This window comes from Lissotriton vulgaris, chromosome 9, assembly GCF_964263255.1.
Source record: "Lissotriton vulgaris chromosome 9, aLisVul1.2, whole genome shotgun sequence".
In the NCBI taxonomy this organism is placed as follows: domain Eukaryota; kingdom Metazoa; phylum Chordata; class Amphibia; order Caudata; family Salamandridae; genus Lissotriton; species Lissotriton vulgaris.
The window spans coordinates 1,068,838,728-1,068,859,931 of NC_141697.1; the positions used below are offsets into that span (position 1 = coordinate 1,068,838,728).

At 43.6% G+C, this 21,204-nt stretch overlaps 1 protein-coding gene across 1 annotated transcript in view; it reads left to right on the forward strand.

Annotated features, from left to right (window-relative positions):
* The window catches only part of SUCLG2 (succinate-CoA ligase GDP-forming subunit beta), a 420,935-nt gene that overhangs the window by 369,229 nt on the left and 30,502 nt on the right, over positions 1–21,204 (forward strand). Inside the window, exon 10 of the mRNA XM_086939039.1 lies at positions 17,462–17,582. Within this exon, the coding sequence (XP_086795165.1) occupies positions 17,462–17,582 (121 nt within the window). The remainder of the gene's footprint in view (positions 1–17,461; positions 17,583–21,204) is intronic.

The following is a 21,204-nucleotide window of genomic DNA, read 5'->3' on the forward strand; positions in this document are numbered from 1 at the left end:
GGCTCCAGGCGCCTATTGAACTACTCTTCTCCTGCAGCGTGAATTATTTGTGAGCTGATGCACAGTGCTGTATAAAATAGAACGATAAATGTGTATGGGAACAAGCCAGTAATGATGGGTGGAGTTTCAGAACATTCCAGTCAACACTTTCTGTGCTGATAAGACCGTATACTGCCTAGGGCGTACCCGTTGCTACTTGGGGCGTTACATCAAACGCACACAAGTTGAAGAGAGGAAAGCTTCAGTTTGTCTAACCACTGACAGTCGCCCGTGCTTAAATCACAGGGATTAACAGAATTATCTTCTTAATGAATTTTCATTATGCAGGTCGCAGTTTGCAATCCTCTGCAACTGGCCTCAACCACTGGTTCCAACGGGACTCTTTCCTCTTCGTGCATTAGATACCACCCCTTGCAGTCACCTGCCTCCGCGCTTAGAGGGGCTTCCGGGTTTTTGCTCTTTCTCAGCCAGGTGAGGGTTGCCATTCTGGCTGCATGCCCCTTCCCACCGGGTTCTTGGAGAGCCGTTGCCAGCCCTGCATGGTGTATCATGGGCTTCCCTTAGTTGTCCTCTCCTCCGTGTTCCCTGAGATGTCCTTGACCTTCCAATCTTTTCCCATTTGTGCTGCTAGTGCCCTCGCCTTTCCCAGCATCACCTGTAGTTTGTTGTCTAGTTCTGGACCACTTTCCACCCAGGGCCTCATATGCTTCTTCAGTTGGGGCCCAGCCACTTCCCTGCCTCATCCAGGAAACGTGCTGGCCTTTTCCTTTTCCTTTGCCTGTCGTCGGTGCCTAATTTCCTTGCCGTGGTTTCACAACAGCTCTGGTCTTGCACCGACTCGTTTCCTTATCGTGGGCGGGGCACTGTTTTCCTTTCCTTACGGCTTCGCTTTATGTTTTTGCCCGCTCTTGCTGCTGTTAAAGCCTTGTTGCGGCCCGCTTCCTAGACCAGGACCCTCTGCAGAATTGCCTGCCTAATGAATATTCATTTTGCAAGTCGCAGTTTGCCATCCCCTGCCACTGGCCACAGCCAGAGGTTCCACTGGGACCCCTTCAATCAATCAATCAATCAATCAATCAATCAATCAATCAATCGGTCACTTGTAAATCGTACTACTTACCCGTGTGGTTCTCAAGGCGCTGAGGGGAGGGGAGTGCTGCTACTGCTCGAAGAGCCAGGTCTTGAGGAGTTTTCTGAAGGTGAGTAGTTCTTGGGTCTGTCGCAGGTGGGTAGGGACGGTGTTCCAGGTCTTGGCGGCGAGGAAGGAGAAGGATCTGCCATCGGAGGTTGTTCGTTGGATGCGGGGGACGGTTGCGAGGGCGAGGCTGGCCGAGCAGAGTTGGCGGGTTGGGGTGTAGAAGCGGAGTCTGCTGTTCAGGTAGGCTGGTCTAGTGTTGTGTAGTGCGATGTGTGTGTGAGAAGCTTGAAGGTGATCCTCTTGTTAATGGGGAGCCAGTGCAGGTGTCTCAGGTGGAGGGTGATGTGGCTTCGGCGAGGGATGTTGACGATCAGTCGGGCGGAGGCGTTTTGGATGTTTGGCAAGGATTCCTGCGTAGAGTCCGTTGCCGTAGTCCAGTCTGCTGCTGACGAGGGCTTGGGTCACCGTTCTTGTTTCAGTCGGGATCCATTTGTAGATCCTGCGGAGCATGCAGAGGGTGTTGTAGCAGGTAGAGGAGATGGCGTTGACCTGCTTCGACATGGACAGGGAGGAGTTGAGGATGAATCCTAGGTTGCGTGCGTGGTTCGTGGGTGTCGGTACTGTTCCCAGTGTGGTCGGCCATCAGGAGTCGTCCCAGGCAGAGGGGTTGGGACTGAGGATCTCTGTCTTATCCAAGTTAAGTTTCAGACGGCTGCTCCTCATTCACTCGGCGACGGCCTTCATTCCTTCGTGGAGGTTGGTTTTGGCGGTGTGCAGGTGCTTGGTGAGGAAGAGGATGAGCTGAGTTTCGTCTGCCTAGGAGATGATGTTGAGGTCGTGCTGGCGGGTCACTTGTGTGAGGGGGGGCCATGTAGACGTTGAACAAGGTTGGGCAGAGGGATGAACCCTGAAGTACGCCGCAGATGATGTCGGTGACTACAGATCGGAAGGGTGGGAGGAGGACTCTCTGGGTTCTGCCGGAGAGGAAGAACTTGGTCCAGTCCAGGGCTTTTGCTCAGATTTCGGCTTCTTGGAGGCGTGTCTTTAGTGTGTGGTGGCAGACCATGTCGAAGGCGGCTGACAGGTCCAGGAGGATGAGGGCTGATGTCTCGCCGTTGTCGAGTTGGCTCCTGATGTCGCCCTTGGCGGCGATGAGGGCTGTCTCGGTGCTGTGGTTTTGTCTGAATCCGGGCTGGGTCAGGTCTAGGATGTTATTCTCCTTGAGTTGGCGGGTCAGTTGCATGTTGGCGATTTTCTCGATGACCTTCGCCGGGAAGGGGAGCAGGGAGATGGGCCGGAAGTTCTTGAGGTCCTTGGGGTTCGCCTTGGGTTTCTTGAGGAGGGCGTTGATTTTGGCATGCTTCGAGCTTTCCGGGAATGTCGCTGTTTCGAAGGAGATGTTGATGACCTTCCGTAGTTGGGGTGCGATGGTTGCGTCCGCTTTGTTGAATATGTGGTGTGGGCAGGGGTCCGATGGTGATCCTGAGTGGATGTGGTTAAAGGTGACGTGGGTGCATGTGGCGAAGACGGGGTCAAGCGTGTGGCTGGCGGCGTGGGTGGGTGCGGTGACGAGTTGTCTGAGGCCGAGCTTGGTGAGGTTGACGATGAGGGTGGCAGAGTTAGCGTCGTTGTTGTTCTCGAGGTGGAAATTCAGGTCCCCCGAGGAGGATGTAGTCCATGGAAGCGACTGCGTAGGTGCTGGCGAGGTTGGCGATGGAGTCGCAGAACTGAGCTCGGGGTCCGGGGGGGGTCTGTAGAAGAGTGTTCCTCTGAGGGTGGTGTTGGGGTGGATGTGGATCCGGAAGTGCGGGTGTTTGGCGGTGTTGAGGGTGTCGTCTGCTTGGGTGTAGCACTGGAGGGTGGACTTGTGGATGATGGCTAGACCTCCTCCAGTTCTGTAGTCGCTGTCCCTGCAGGTGATCTTGTAGCTTTCCGGGATAGCTATGGCGTTGAGGAGTCGTTCCACCAGGTCTCGGTCAGGAATGCAACATCTGGGGCCTAGGTGTCGAGCAGGTTCCAGAGCTTGACTGCGTGTTTGCGTGCGGAGCGGGTGTTGAGGAGGATGCAGTGAATGTGGTTGGTCCGGTCTTTGGAGGTTTGGTGGTTCTGTTGCAGGTGAAGTTGCAGGTGCGGCAAGAGAAAGGTCCGTGGGTGCGCTACGGGGGGGCCTGGAAGCAGCGGTTGTCACGGCCAGTCTTGAGTGCGAGGAGAGTGCTGGCGTCGTATCGGAGTCTGGCGTTGTGGTGTGTGGGGGATCCAGGGGTTCTGGCGCTGGGCTCGGTCCATGCGCGGACGGGCGCAGACGGGCTTGCCTCTGGTGCGCCTCCGGCGCGCTAGCGGCGTGCCCGCTGCACACAGTTGTGCAGCGTCTGCCATTTAAGGCGGGTAGGGAGGGAGGAGCAGCTGGGAGGTGGGAGTGGGGTGGCGAGGGGTCGGGTCTGCAGGGGAGCAGCAGCGGGAATGGGCTGACACAGAAGGAGGATCAGCTGCAGCAAGGGAGGCGCTGGGGCACAGGTGGAGCTGTACAGCAGCAGGGGAGCTACCTGTTTTTGTGCATCAGATACCACCCCTTTTTGAGGTGTTGGTATCTGATCAGTGGTCTCTCGTATTTTCGATTTGGACAGTGTCACAAAAGCCCTTTTATGAGTCAACAGCATTTTCTGACTTGTAAAAGGTCTTTTGCACTTTCAGAAAATTCATTATGCGGTATCAAACCCTATGATTTTGCAGATCTCCGAGTTTGCAATCGCAACAGGTACATGAGGCCGTTTGTTATCAGGGCAATAGAGTACACCATTTACTCTGTTATTTAAACATATTGAGTTAATGGAATTGTTTAACACAATTACATCTTGTACAAGTTCCATATTTTTGGTTAGGTCTCATCATATATATGAGAAAGAAATTGTCTAAGTCTATTGGGAAGGAATACCCCATACGAGAATTCAACTATGATCTGATAGGTCAGTATTATCTCGATGACTGACTCTCCAGGTGGACCTATTTAAAAGATTTAAAGCAAGGAATACCTTCTATTGCTTCTTGGATTTTCCTCGGGGGCTTGGCAGGATTTTGTTATAATGATCTGTGACTTCTTCTTTGTGTTTGCTTCAGCTTCATTCCCCAACTTCCAGCACCAGGTAGGAGTCCAAGTACCTTTGTACTTACATTGATTTTGATTCCATGAAATGAGAAATCAATATGCAGTACTTGAATCCCGTTCCTATTGTTCAGATGTGTGAGTGGGTTTTGACGACTTCCCCCAACCTGTTTCCTTAGAATGTTATAGTGTTTTGAAACTCAAGCCTAGCAGTTTGCAATTATTTTCTCGAATCCAGAGTGGATGAAGTATTGTGTCCACATTGATCTAAGAAGGTTTAGCTATGTTTCTTGTTTAATATCTCTCTTACATTTGCCTTTGTATGCAAGGTGATAGATGAATGGTGGTGTATGTGGTAACAAAAACATTATTGAACTACCTTTTCTGCTGGAATCATTTGGAAATTTCTTTGTCTAAAGTAGGGTTTCAAAAGTCCACTATCCTGGATTATCTTTCAGCGCTGAGGAATATTAAGAGAGAGCTGTATGACAATATTTATTTTATATTACAGCGGTCTGAAAAGTTCTTTCATCATTTATTTCAGCTGCTTTATTGCCTCATGCACCTGTGTAGTTCAGTGTGAGTTAAGACGTGCATGGGTGTTACCCACCACTCTTTGAACACTTGTGCTATTGTTATTTGTTTTCAGGACAATTTTCTAAGTTGCTTTTATCATTGCTAGAAGAATTGACGAAGTGCAAACATCTGCTGTTGTTCCTTACAGTCTATTTTTAAAAAGGTATGCCCTGAATTGTGGTAAAACCCCCTTCCCCGCCAAAGGTCATTCCTGTATTTCACATTAATCACATTCTTGTCACAATAACTGTGGCTTACAGATTTGTGTCTCAGTCTCGTCCTTCTTTAGCAGAGAAGAGTCTGCATTGGCTTGACATTTGTCAGATTAGTTTCATGTGACTAGAGAACTCATCAGTCTTAATGGTCCTTCTCGAAAGAATTGTCATGTAATAGGCAGAGAATCATATGTCACACTGTCATTTGCATTGCCCTTTGCTTTCATACAGCCAGTCAGTCAGCACAGGGTGTTATTGTACCTTCTTGAAAAAGTTGAAAGTGCAGCTTTTTTGATTGATTAACCTCATTTGCAAGCTTTCAGACATCATAATTAGTCTATTCTGTGCTACCTACTACTGCATTTATAGTGCCCCAGCTGACGGTCTTTGTTGTTATGTTGTGGCCCAGCACATCTTGGTAAGTGCTAGTTCTTTCTTTCCAAAGATTCCAACAGCAATCACTCTAAAATATGTGCTTGACTGATCTGGGAACCTTTTGTGAATCCAAACTGTGTGCAGATCTAAAGGGATCAGCCTGAAAAATAGATCGGTTACCTTCTGTTTTGACTTTCATTTTAAATCTCAAACCTGCAGTGCAGTAGATGCTTTTACAGTGTCAGATTATTATGCTTTTAACAACGTAGCACTGTACATTTCTAACCTCCTGTGTGCTTATTTCTGGTCCCCTGTTTCAGAAATACACAAACTCCCTAATAGACAGGAGTATTACTTCATAATAGCCATCGGAGACTTGTACAAAACCAGCTTCTACATTTTGAGCAATGCCCTGCTTTCATTTGAATGTTTGTTCGGTATTATTTACCTGTTCAGTTCCATCCAAAATCATAATCTTTTGCTGATCAAGTCCAGGCAGGGTGACTTGTCAACATCTGGATGCTGGATAGTTTTTACTATGTTTAGAAATACAGCCATTACTTCTGAACTGTCAAGATATTATGAGCATGGTGACAACTGTATTGAAGATAGTTCTGAAGAGAGAGTTAAAACATGAGGAAACCAGTTACACGACATCTCTAATCTATTAGCTCATAATTATTGTCTCTGAATTTGCCCTTGTGTTAAGAGGAGTCCTCATACAATTTTAAGGCTATATCATTTTCTTTCCATGCTGACTGCTGTGAAGCGCTGGTTCTTAATCCAAAGCTCTATATAGCTTTGCCACGAATAAGACTATCTTAAGAATGTCAAGTTCTAAATTCCACACATTCACCACTTTTGTTGTAGCACTCACATCTTCATTTTATTTTTCACTATCGGTCTTGATGTTCGAAAGTGATTATCTTTGTCTTGAAAGTATTGGTGAATATCCATTTAGGACACCAAGTTGATTTTGCCCACTACTTGTTAGCTTGTATTGTTCAACGCTGTCTGTTAGGTGTATCTGCTTCACGTCTTCCCCACTAGTCTTTGGAGGATTTGTAAAGCTCTTTATAACCAGGTGGACTTTGGAATTTCAATGATGGATGAATTAGGGCATCCAAATGTACTAATGCCATTAGCTATTGTAACTAACCTGCTACTCATCACCCATTATTAGAAACTGAGAAAGCTGACGGATGGAGGGCCTTTCCCAGGGCTTGTTGGCAGGATACTTCTCAACTGAGTTGGGGATTACTTTACTAGTCTAGGAAGGATGAGAGGGTACAAAGGACACACCCAAAACCTTTTCAACTAAACCTGCATATCAACTGGAACTCTATTTTGAATATTAGAGGGACATCACAGTAATCACACAGCTATTTCAAGAAAGGGAGGTGATAGGTTATAGCTGGAGATTTCGGCATCAGGCTGAAGGTGCGATGCAGGATACTTCTACCCAGAGGTATCAAAGCAGGAATTGCATCTTGTAATTCATGAAATCTGGACTTGGGAAATATTCAACTATTACTATCTACAACTTTTAGGCTCCTAAGAAAATATTCTATTCCAAGTCACGGATATGACCATCTATATATATTGATGCAAAGCAAAGATATTACAAATGTAGCAGCATAAAATTAATGTCCTCTCTAAAGAATAGGATACCTTAAATGACTAAATTAAAAATTGTTAAATAGAAAAAGCTCAAGAAGGAACTGTAAATATCTGGTTTCAAATTACATAAATTAGTGAGAGTTCTCCTATAGACCATGCCCTGTTCAGTATAAGTAACAGATATTACAGGCCAGGCAAGTTTACTCTGCAAATATTTCAAATGCTGTGCGATCAAGGGTCCTCTTCGATAAGCCATTGTCCCAATTACTGTAGGTCAAACCATGTATTTCTTCAAGATTTATCATCTTTAGAAGACAATAATAGAAGGAGCTATATACCCTGTCTGATAAGGCAGATAATATTAATGTGAAAACAAATGTAGGGATGACAAAGTAGTAGAGGTCACCCTGGCTCGTTCCAAATGATCTCCCTTAAATAATAGGAAACCGCAATAAGACAAAAAGATTGCAAATCCCTATGTCCCTCGTGTTATCTGTGACAGCTGTCCCAATTAAAAAAGTATTCAACCCTCTGAGACCCCGGTAAGCAAGGAAGTAGCGCATGCGTACACAACCTCCAAATTTGGCAAAATGCATACGCAGATCGATGCTACTCATAGGTTCTCCATCCTGATAGAAGATTGCCTTCTGTACCAGTAGGGGGGCACAGATTACAGTGACCGCCTATGGAGTAGCTACAACTCAAGGCCGACAATTAAGAGTCATCTATGTTAGTGATGCTTGATTGTCAAGCTCATTTAATTATATCTGTCATAAAATTGTCTAGCAACCGTTTCAGAAAAGTAGCTGTTGTCTCTGCAGAAACTGCTGAGAACGACTGGGTACCAAAGGACTCACTACAGTTGACACTGGAGTCTGTAATACGTTGGCGTAAAAACAAGTGCATGTTATGACCATGAACTGTAACTGGTAGCCATATTTTATGTCGATATTACACAATGCATAATCTTTTGTGAAGGAGAAAGAAATACACTGGCAATAAAGAATTATTAAGGACAAGGCTTGACTATTGAAATTTTCCTTGTCATGGGCTCACAAAGGAGCAGATTCTTAAAGGTATTTGTGTCTCTAAGTTGATCCTAGGTATGCAAATAACTTATTTCATGAGTCAGTGGAAATTCAGTTTATTTATACACAAAACTTGATTTGCACTCGTAAATGTAGTTGACTATTTTGTTTCAGAAAACGTGAATTCTTAATGTATTTGCTCAATTGTAATATTTCACTACTATTGCAAATAATTGGACATGAACAAGTCTACTCCAAGGGGAGGTCTGTAGGCATTCTAAACCACAGATGCCTTCCTGAGTAGGTGAACACCTAGAACGTTTTTGGGTATTCACAAACGTTTTGCCTAGCACATTGCCATCCTGATATGTTTGGTGATTTATTCCTGTCAAAAGCAGGAAGATATATTTATCCAATTATTGTTTTACTACCCAGTCCATAAATGTGGGCCACTTTTATTTTGACACCCTGGTTTATTTTTTGCCTCAGTCCAACCCCTTTACACATAAAAAATATGAGATACCTTGAACTGCTAATTTCCCTGTTTTATATTAGTTTACCCATTACCTTATATGTTTTGAGGTTTGTTTTGTGGGCATGGAATATGTATAATATGCCTCAGTACATAAGATATACAATAGGGCCTGATTCTCAAATTGAGCTTTGCAGTATGTTTTGTAGTAATAGAAAACATAGAACAAAATGCTCTTTAAAATGTATGTCTTGCCTATACTTATGTGTGCATATTTCTCCACTCCCACTGCGGAGTCTCAGCACATGTAAGAAAATACTTTAGTAGTGAATGTGGGAGCAACAAGGGAGTGGATGGGAAACGGACCAGACTTACTGTTAGACCTGGCACACTTGATGTGGATTCCCCCTAATTGTTTGCCTTCAACCGTCTTGTTTTACTGACTTCGTTTTTGCTGGCATTAGGACTCTGCCCAATGTACCACAGCTAACCAGTGATAAAGGGTGTGTCCCTCTCCTTAAAGCAGTGGTAAGATTGACTTATACCTAATTGTCATATTTAATTTACTTGTACATCCCTATTAAAGAGACACTACCTGTGGCCGGGGTCTGTAAATTAAATGCTACTAGTGGGTATGCAGTACTGATTGTGCCACCTACTTAAGTAGCACTTTAACATGTCGCAGGCCGCATTGATTTTTGTGTATGCCGTTTTAAACTGCCATTTCAGCCTGGCAAAATAAACATTTTGCCAGGTCCTTTTTTATACATATAAGTCATCCCTAGGGTAGGCCCTGGACTGGGCAGAGTGCAATGCATTCAAACACAGGATATGTACTTTTAAGTTGTACTTGTCCTAGTAGTGAAAAACTCTTAAAACCTTTTTTCACTACTGCAAGGCCTAACTCTCCCATAGGATTACATTGGAGTTATCTTATTACATTTAATAAACTAATTTCCAAATGAGTGCAGGTAACCATTTCATGTTTTGTGTCTTTGGAATTGCAATGCAAAATTCTAACCTATGGTGAAGTCAGATTTAAAATTACAGTTTAGAAAATGCACTTTTTAGAAAGTTGGCACTTTCCTGCTCTAGCTATTTGTGCCTGCAGCCGGTCTCTGGGTAACATGACTGGGTTTAGTTGGCAGTTGGGCTTTGTGTATTTCCACTAGATAGCCAGACACAATAGGGACCTTAGGTGTTTCAGAATAGGCCATCACTGGTAGGATGGTACGGAGGAGCTAGACACAGCCCCACTCACACTTGAATGGGCTGTATCCTGCCTCCACGCAAACTGCTGCATACCCCCTGCAGTTAGCCAGGATCAAGGGCCAGGAAGGCAGGGCACATGTGCATTTCAAAGAGATGCCTCTAGAAGCTTCTTCCCACTTCAAATGCACACCTGGGCATAAATACTAGACCTCAAACACCAACTCTTCAGTACACATGTGAACCTGTGGCTGTGTGCTGCTGTAAGGACTGCCACTCTGCTAGACAACTGCTCTGAAGGACTGTTGTCTGCAGCCATCTTGCTAGGGGGAGAAAGACTAGACCTGCATCTCTTGAAACCAGCAACCTAGATCGACTCCAAGGGCTAATTGTCTGACCTCCTGATCAGAAGCCCCAGGGACACAACAGGCTTCCATCAACCTTGCACTTGGACTCTGCCATCTGTGACTCACATCGCCTCTGCAGCCTTTTCAGAATTGCAACACATTCTTGGTAAAGGCTATTGCATCCCTCGTCGATGGCAGCCTCAACGACAAAGACGGATTCTGCATCGCAGCCTCACACCTTCTCAGAACCGACACATTGCCTCGACTGTGCAACGCTTCTGCATCGACTGGATCCTCAGCAAAAACGCTGGACCATGCTTCGCAGCCTTGCAACAGTCCACAAACCCGGATTTTAAGTACTATGTAAAGTGGGCCTAACTGGGGTCCCTGTAGCTGGCCCACACTCTATCGTGGTCGGCTTGACATTGTCCCAAGTCTAGCACAACCAGATATCCACAGTTTTCGCTTTGTGCTTTTTGGTGCAATTTTCACTGAAATCCTCGAAATTACGTCTCCAGTTCTACTGATTGGATTTTTGACATTTTGGTCTTGTTTTATTTATAAAAAACCATCCTATACTTATAACGTAGTATGGGATCCTTTTTGAGTTGCATTTTCAGTTATAATGTTTGAAGTGTTGCTCAAATACTTTACACATTGCCTCTGAGTTAAGCCTGACTGCTCTGTTTAAAGCTACCATAGGTTTGAGAACAGGTTTATTGAGGGTTGGCTCTTGCCTTTCCCTGATAAGGATTGTGGTTGCTGCTCGGCCAGGGCTCAATCCTCAACCAACAACCCAATTTCTTACACTTAATATTAAAGGGGATGAGATTAGGGTGGAGTAAGAGGGGTTTTGAAAGGGTCTGTGAAGGGTATGAGGAGGGACGTCACTAACCCATCCTAGAGTAAACCAATTGCTTTACTATGACCCAGAGACATGGACGTTTACTCCTGGAGTTTGTGAATACCGAAAGTAGTAAACTTAACACAAAGTGTAAACTTCCTCAAAAGTGCAACTTACGTCTGTGAACCAGCCCCGAAGTGAATGGAGTGTTCATTTTACCTTCCATCGTTTACCGGCTGCTTCTGCAGGCTCGGGAATAACTGTCTGTTCCTTGGGGTTCAAATTCCTGCTAATGTAAAGCTAGGTGTGATATGTTAGTGTTGAAGTAACCAAATGATATTTCAAAAATAGTTTATACAGATTGATACTGTTCGAATAGCAAATATAAACAATGTTAACGCAAATTGTTGCAGTATATACAAGTGAATCATGTGCAGTCTAACTTGATCAGTTGGCTTATTTATAAGATTACAATAAAGCCGGAGATTGAATTCTCCACCTGATTCATTTTCCTATTGATTTAATTCTTTTAGACTCCTTTCTAATTTACGAGAGTATTTTTATTAGTCAGGCACATGCACATCAATTATACAAGCTGCATCTGATCTTCTTCAATATTTTGTCTTCTGTTCCTGTCACTGGTTTGAAGCACAAGTAGAAATAAGAAACAAGAAGAAATCTTTAAATGAGGATGCCTGCAATAGCAATTGCATATATTTATTGTGTAATAACTCCGGATCTTAAGTTAAATAAGCATGCCGGATTACTGTTGTGTAACTGAGCAGTTTAATACAAATGGACTGTAGTGCTTTACACAAACTGATAATTGTGAAGTTTTTACAGTTTTTTTATTGTAATATTTTTTTCATTATACAGGATGGGCAGTTTCATCGAGTTAACTGTATATATTGCCTACATGAAAGCAGGCAAAAGGTTTTTTGAAGGGCCACTGTAAAGTGCAAGATATAGCATAGTAGGTAGGGAGCCTCCAAACACACGTTTCTTCATCAATCACAAGTGCAAAGTGCATAGCGTGAGAGATCACACTAAATCCTCAGTCTTTCCGAAACAGCTAAAACAAATCCTTGCCCTTTCCGTTTCACAGGATCTTTCTTTCATACCCAGCATATTTCTTCCACTCCTCCACCTTATGTCCAACACCGTGAGTTGTGCCCATGTTCTACGGTTTCAAAGGTCCGTTCCCTCATTTTATCATGTTTAATAAAGGTTCAAAACCACTCTCTGTCTCAAGTGCCACACATTCTCACCTCTTCAGCCACCCTACATAGGAAGTACAAACCTGCTTTTGATGGATATTTCTGACTGCTGATTCCTAACCTGTGTGATATCCTATGTGTCAGGTTGGATCCAAAAATGCGTGGAAACAGGTGGTGATCTCTTATGGCTCTGAAAGTGACAGTGGGGTCTCGTATACATGTCACCCTTGTCTGCTGATGTCTGTTCCTTTTTGACAGGAATCCCGAGATCCACTCTCTATTTTGTTTGTTCTCTGATGACTCTAGAATGAGAATAACATTTTCAGACTGTGTGCTAGGGACGATGTATAAAAGACAACAGGATTCAAACTGTGCTGTAACTTCATGAAGCAGATGTTAGATTCAAACCTGCACACCATGTGCCTTTGGTGCCTGGGCTCCATGCACGACCCGGTGTTGTGTGAGAAATGTGCCCTAATGTACCCAGAGATGATTAGAGTGCAGGACTCAAAGCTGTGTGTTGCTGACTTTTGGAAATGGGGGTCTCTAGTTGGTAATGTCTTGCACCGTTGTCCAAGTGGGGACCCTTCTTCCTAGTCTGAGTAAGAGGCTTACACTACTAAAATAACCCCTGCTCATCCATTTGGTAGCTTGGCACGAGCAGACAGACTTATCTCAGAGGCAGTGTGTAAAGCATTTGTGCACCCATACAGTAACACAGTGAAAACACTACAAATGGACACCACAAAAGTTTAGAAAAATAAGTAATCTTTATCCAAACCAAAGAAGACCAAAACGACAAAAATCCACAATACAGTAATAGAAATATGACTTTCAGAAGGTAGAAACAGTTCTGTTCAAAGCAAATTGCAGGTGCGACACTTTCAACACAAAGTACCTTGAATGCGTGAAAATCAAAAGCAAGAACAGTCGCATGGAAGGTGATGCATTGGTTCCTTACTCCAGGGGAGGTGATGCGTCGGTTCCTTACTGATGGGGAGGTGATGCCTCGGTTTCTTACTGTGCGTGGAGGTGATGCTTTGGGTTCTTACTGCGGCCCCAGCGTCCTTGTAGATTTGGTGCCCACCAGTTCTCGATGCGGCGGTGGCAACGGCACTTGCGTTGATTTCTTCAGCTGCGGTCCCACGATACGTTGGTTCTTGCAGCCGCACAGCGGGGCCTGTGTCAGATTCGGTGTGGTGATCTCGGCCTTCGTAGATTGGTGCATCGATGCGGCGTGTGGCGATTTCTCGAGCCAGGGCAGGCGCTGCGTCAGTTTCTTCAGTGATGCGTCGGAAACTGGTACGGAAGCGTTGCGCTATTCCTCGTGGCATTACTTTTCCAGCTCCCAACAGCAGAAACAACCTCCAGAGGCCCAGAACAGCAGCAGGTCAGACCTCTCAGCAAGAGAGTTCAGAGGAGCTATGGTGAAGTCTTTGGATCCCTGAGACTTCCAAACAGGAGGCAAGCTGTACTTCAAGCCCTTGGAGATCTTCTTCAAGCAGGGGACCCAGCACACAGCAAAGTCCTTGTCCTTTCCTTAGCAGGAAACAGCCACTGCCGGCCAACCCCAAATAGCACACAGCAAAGGGGCAGTACGCCTCCTCAGTTTCTCCAGCTTCTTCTCCTTGGCAACAGTTCCTCTTGAATTCCAAAAGTGATCTTAAAGTCTGGGCCCCTCTTTTTTATAATACAAAATCCCTTGTTCTCTGTGGCAGAGAAGCTCTTTGCCCAGCCGAAACCAGTTCTATCATCTGTGGTGCAGCTTCCTGGCAGGAGGTGGAAACAGCATTGTCCTTGGCAGACCAGGCCCATTCAGGTGTGAAAGAAATCTCCTCCTCCTACTCTGAATCCAACCCACATCTATTCAGCCCAGCCCTCCGTCACCCTGAAAAGACAGCACACGCCTCAACCCCCCAAGTGGCTGTCTGAACAGAATGCACATCCCCCGCCCCTATCACTCCAAAGCCAGATAGTCAATACACAACCTAGCAGAGGCACACTGGATGGTTAGGTAAGACAATTCCTAGTTTCTAAAAGTGAAATTTTCAAATCCAGAATTTAAAAATCACCCTCGCTGAAAGATGCATCTTAACATGCTGAGTTCAGGCATATCAAGCTTTTATTTGTTCCCATGAACAGTAATGCTCATAAGATGTTATGAGCAAACTCCCCATTCTATCCTATGGGACCTTACAATAGTGAAAAACGAAATTGGCAGTATTTCACTATCAGGATGTGACACACACATCAGGGCATGTCCTACCTTGCACATACACTGTACCCTGCCCACAGGGGTACCTTGGACCTACCTTAGGGGTGACTCACACATAAGAAAAGGGATGGTTAGGGCCAGGCAAGTGGGTGCACTTTCCAGATCGACATGGCAGTGCCAAACTGCGCAGAGACACTGCAGTGGCAGGCCTGAGTTACATTTACAGGCTGCTTATGTGGGTGGCACAGTCAGTGCTGCAGGCCCACTAGCAGCATTTGATTTACAGACCCTGGGCACACACAGTGCACTGTACTAGGGACTGACTAGTAAATAAAATATGCCAATAATGGAATCACTAATCCATAACTACAATTTACAGGGAACACTTGCACTTTGGCACTGAACAGCAGTGACAAAGAGCCCAAAGCATCTAGACCAGCAAAAACGAAGTCCAACACACAGCAAAAACACAGGAGACAAAGGCAAAAATACAGGGGAACCCCACGCCAATAATGCCAGGTCTAACACTGCCCTTAAGAAGAGGTTACATTCCAAACATTGAAAACAGCAGCATTGCTCAATAATAAACTATTATTCAATATTAGCATCATTAACATTAGAAGAAAATAAGAAGGTGGCAGTCACCACATCGATAAGGGTGGGCAGAGATTTTAGTACCTCTGAGGCCAGGGTTGCAAAGGCATTGCCTACGGGCACAGTAGCAAGGCGCTGAGATCCCCAAAGGACACCCACAATTTAATATTGGGCCCCGCAAATAAAGCAAAAGGCAATTATTTTGTTTTCTTCCTCAAGAGAAAATAAAGATTAATGGCATAGTTGTTACGTAAATAGGTAGCTGTAGCTACATTTTGCTTGCAACGGATCTTTGCCATTTTTCTTTACTGGTCCACTTTCCATTCCAGCAATGTGTGATTAACAGCCACAGGAATGTGGAAGATGGTTCGAAAACAAGGATCTTTTGTTTTAGATGTTCTGGTTACATGGGCACGTAGTTAAGAAATGAACTAATAACCTAATTCGTGCTTAATGTCTTAGTTCTTTCTTGGTAACAAACTTGATAGCCTCGTTAATCAGAGTCGTCATAATAAGGTTAAGCCTGAACTAGTACTGTGCCTTATGCACTGGCCTACATGCAGTCAGAAACATAAGACTCCAGCTAGCCAATCAACTACCTATTATCAGGGAAAGTAACTATTGGAGATCTTTGTCAATTACATTCTACGTCATATCCCTGGTTTGATAGGGATTTAAGCCTGAGCCAATTATTTAAATGTGGCCTTAAGTAGTATTCCATTATTTTGAGCCCTAATATATGCTTTTTTCAGTCGAATCCTCATTTTATCCTAATCAAACTATTGCTGTTGATTTAGTGTCTGTGTTCCAGGCAACACATTCCGAGGCTAAATAAAAGAGAGAACAGCAAAGCTAATTCTAAAGGCAAATATCACATCCTGTAAAGTCGATTCTCAAACATTTGTACTAGCTGCCAGAAAATGGCAGGTCTAGTTTAAAATCATTTTTTATTGATAACCAAGTTTTACCTAATAAGTGCCACCATGAATTTCATCGCTTACCATTTGAACACCGCACTGTAACAAATGCATGCTCTTTACATGTTAATTTCATGCTTTGTGGGGTTTTTTTTGTTAAGAAAAAGAAATGCCGAGGCTGATCATAATGTACAGTGGTTATCCACGGAATCCCCGATCTACCTTGAGTTGCAAAGCAGCTGAAAACTTTGCATCTCAGCTGGCTATCTCAAAGAAGTTGAAAAATTCCTTTACATCAGTTCCATGACACAACATTCCAAGCATTTCTGACCCACCACAGGTCTACAATCTGTTATCACTCATTGACCTTTTAAAAACAATGGCGCTGTTTTTTCTGGAGCTTTTAAATTTATAAACCCAAGTCAGAAGACAGAGACCAGTTCTCCCAACCTTCTCGCTGTTCCTCAATATAATAAAAAGACTTACGGCCAGATTCATGAAAGACCCGTTTTGCGATTCTGAAATAGCGATTCATAAGGAATCGCTATTACAGACTCGCAAAACGGGATTCATGTAGGAATCGCAAAATTAAATGTGATTCCTACAGATTCCTTATTTGCGATTAGCAAATTGCTAATCGCAAATAAGGAATAACTCCCCATTCATTCCTATGGGCCAAAAGGCCCATAGGAATGAATGGGGAGTTATTCCTAATTTGCGATTAGCAATTTGCTAATCGCAAATAAGATAGCGATTTGAAGGGTGCCAGGGGTGTCCAAAGGACACCCTGTAGCACCCCCTAAATGCACATTTCAACAGGTGTTGCGCACACACATGTCCAAAGGACATGTGTGTGTGTAACATGCAACTTAGCAAAATGCTTTTAAAAGCATTTTTCTAAGTTTTCGCTATTTACCACGAGGTTTGACCTCGCGGTAAATAGCGGCCGAAAATTGCAAAATCGCAATTTTAAAATGTTTCAAGAATAGCATTTAAGGAATCTCTAATAGAGATTCCTTAAATGCTATTCCTTGCAAAATTGCGAGTTTCTAAATAGCGAATTTTGCATTTGGGATGATGAATCCCAAATGCAAAAATTACACTCGCAAAGGGCCAAATTCTCAGAATCTGGCCTTTGCGAGTGCAAATTTGATTGATGAATCTGGCTGTAAGAGGCAGTCAAAATCTGTCAGTCCAGAGATCAAACCACACGGCCAGAGGCTGTTCTTGAAGGAAGGGCCACTTACGATTTTGAAAATTGCTGAAGACCTATTTTTTCAGACCGCTTCCTGTTAAAGCACTCAATTATTGCAGCTTGTGCCTCAAGACAAACGGTTGCATGGGCCCTGAAAACATCAGTTGATTGCACTAAGTGAGCAACCGTGAATACTATTCAGACTTACATTTCATTCCGTATCAGAAAAAAATCCTACACTTGGCTTCGATTTTATGTGTTTTCTTTTTCTCTTTTTTATTGTTCTAAAAGATGAAAGCTTGGTTTGCTGTTTCGAACACGTACCTGTTTTATGCTTGCTAAAAGTATTTAGAAGTATTCATTTCAAATGTAATAATGTCCATTGTTTTCTCATTTTAGGTTGAAGCTATCCTTGTCAATATTTTTGGTGGAATTGTGAATTGTGCCATTATTGCAAACGGCATTACCAAGGCTTGCCGAGAACTTGGACTTAGGGTGCCTTTGGTGGTCAGACTTGAAGGTCAGTAGTTTTAATTGAAGTTTTGAAAACATATTAAGCGAGCATACTGCTTATATTTAAAGTAAGTGTCTGTGTTATCCACGACTGGTTAAGTTAATATATGTTGTTTGTATCGGATAAAGTACACCATAAAGGGGATCTTTAGCATCCTACTGTAGCAAGCCTAAATCAGAACGGGCAAATTAACAAGGCCTATATTGCATTTCTGAATTTACAGAAGTCGTAATCCAGTCGATTATGTAAAGACAGATACTTCCTTTCTGTTGCCGAGGCTTCAAAATTACACTTTTTTTTTGTATACCAATACCGGAAATTTCAAGACGAAATTGGGCCCAAGATGTCTATGGCCTCTAAATAGGTTATAATTTGTGGATCACATGACCATGCAGGACATGGTAGAGTAAATAACAATAATCAAGGCGTGCCAAAATAAACTCATTTTAAATGAATGCCTTATATGATAATGAAAACAGGTACAAGATGTTTTTCAGTGCGTGAAACTGTATGAAACAGATCTTAACAATAGCTTTAACCTAGTCTGCCAACGACAAGGCAGAATCGACTTTGAGTCACAGATTCTTCACACAGATTGCCACTGTCGACTTAAGGCCAACAATGAGGGCTAAAAAGGAAGGTTCCTGAAAGTAGAATGTCTGACATTGCAGAGAATCTATGGCTTTTCTCCGGTAAGTAGTTTTAAGTGGTTAGAACTACGTCAACTCTCAGCCTTTGAAAGGCAGTCAAACAACTGAGTAGCCGCATCAATCATATCATCTGAGATCTCAAAGATGAACCGCGAGTCAGCTGCATAAAGAAAAAGAGTGAAGCCCAAGAATTGAATCTGGTTAGGCCGAAGGGATCATATGTAAATTAAATAAATGCTGAGACAGTATTTATCCTTGAGGAACATTGCACCCCGAAGCTATGCCTGATGAAGTAAAGGGGGCAATCGATACCTGCAGAATTCTGTCAACTAGAATGCTTGAGTACAAGAAAAGAGCTACATGTCTGATACCCAAGTATGTACAACAGAATTTGGTCGTTCTCTGTATTAAACGCTGCTAAAAGATCTAGTTGGGTTAGAGCAGGCAGGTGATTGTTCTCTGTGCAGCAATGCAGCTGATCCAGAGACGAACCAACCTCTAGCTCTGAGCTCTAGCCAGTGCGGAAGGCCATTGTCAAAGATGTAAGAGTTGGTTAGCTATCGCAAACTCTTGCAACTGGAGAAAAACTGTTTGTTCCAACTATTTGGTCAGGTAAGGTAGTTGAGAAATTTGACTATAATTGGTCAAGTTCTCTGGGTCCGGACATGGGGTTTTCAATAGTAGAGTAGCTTATGCATGCTTCGGCAGTTGGTACCAACTCCTGATGACAGATAGACATTTATCATAGCTATGGGAATGGGCTGCTCTACACGTGACAAGTTTTTGTGAATCTGAGCTGTTATTAAATCTGCTGAAGAACCAGCGTGTTCACTATTCTGCATTAAAGAGCGGGAGAAAAGCGACAATATATGGGTCAACAAAGTGGTGGAGATTTGAGGAATTTTGTTTATGAAAACGTTGGCTATGAGGTTGAAGTTCTCCTACAAACAGCGAGTCCAGATGTTTTGACAGTAATCGTATTTTCCCTAATATCGGAAAAGTTGCCTTCAGCCATATTGGGGGCGTTCAATTTTTTGTTGGAATAAAATGCAGGCGTCTGCTATCAAAAAAGCTAAGAAAAGGTACTATTCAGACCGAATTCAAAACGCTAAATGTGCAAATAAATAATTCTATAAAATACTCAATGAATTTCGCAAACCAAATTGCCTAGAAGGAACTCATCCTGTTACTCAAGATTTCACAGACAAAGTGGCAAATCATTACACGTTGGAATCGTTCTTAAAACAGAAACAAAGCACCAGCACTAACCCTTGTACAAAACAACAATCCAAGAATGCTCTAATCAAGCCTCTCCGTTCCTTCCAACACATCTCACACGATGAATTTATGGACCTGGTCAAAGCAAGCAGGCCTGCCGGCAACCCTTCTGACCCCTGTCCACCACAAGCTTTCAAGACAATTCTTTTAACAACCTTTGATGCCACTCCAGTTAGAAGAATCATCAACGATTCCTTAACTACTGGAATATTTCCAGAAGAACTCAAAAAGTCATACATATGCCCTGTACTGAAGAAAACAAACTTGGACCCGCTGAACCCTGACAACTACAGACCCATTACAAATGGGCCGTTCCTGGGCAATCTGATAGAAAGAGCAGCGGTCGCCCAGATGTCACAATTTATTGAAGAGAATGACATACTTTCAGACTTCCAAACAGGATTCCGTCCGGGAAAAGGCACTGAATCTGCCCTCCTTGCCATCTGGGATGACCTAAAGAATACAGATGACCGCAGGGGTTGCTGCGCTACTCCTCTTGGACCTCTCAGCTGCCTTTGACACGGTTGACCATGACACTCTGAAACAAAGACTCTATGAAGCCAGAATAGAGGGAACTGCTCTAGACTGGATCGCGTCCTACCTTTAAAACAGAACTAATGTCATCTATACCCCACCTTTCTCGTCCAAACCGTGCTCCACAAAAGCAGGGGTCCCTCAAGGATCTATCATCTCGCCCATGCTTTTCAACATCTACATGAAGTCATTACCAGTACTGATCAATAAATTTCACCTTACGTGCTATAACTATGCAGATGACACGCAAATACTCCTTCAACTGGAATACCCCAAAGACATTGAAAAATCACCAATTTTCAGCTGTCTCAGAGCAATGGATCAGTGGATCACCTGGATCCATCCCATTGAATGCTTCAAAAACTGAAATACTCACGTGTGGCGATTGGAAACATTACAACCCACTTGCCGCATGGCCTGATGAACTAAGATCACTGCCTAAAGTATCGAAGTAAGTAAGAAACCTCAGAATGACCATGGACTCTAAGCTGTCGATGAATGCACAAGTGGATAAACTAGCAAGATCAAGATTTGCTACTATAAAAACGCTGCGACAAATTTTCCCTCATTTGGGATCTCCACACAAGGTCCAGGCTACCATCTCCCTTGTTCTGTGCAAACTTGATTACTCCAATAGCCTCTACCACGGATCACCTTTAACGACCATGAAAAAGACTAAAATGGATTCAGAACTCGGCTACCAGACTACTCTTGCATATCAAACCGCAAGACCACATCTCCCCTGCCTTGAACGCCCTGCATTGGTTACCGGTTGCCAGAAGATCCACGTTCAAGCTGCTTTGTATCACCCACAAAGCAATACATGAAATGGGACCACTCTTCATCAGGAATAAAATCACCAAACACATTCAACAAAGGAAGCATCTTACCTCAAATCCCACCATACAAGAAAAAAACCATGGGTGGCACATCCTTCTATGTTCAAGCAGCCAAACTATGGAACTCTTTACCCCCCAACATAAGGTCCACCGACAACCACCTTATCTTCCGAAAACTACTCAATATTTGGCTCTTCCCCACATAAGTACCATACGCAAACAAAAATTTACAGCATATCCCTCTGTATACAAGCATTTTTTTTCACTATAGATATGTACCTATCTTTATGTATCACTTTGTATAAACATGTAAAATAATTATGTTGT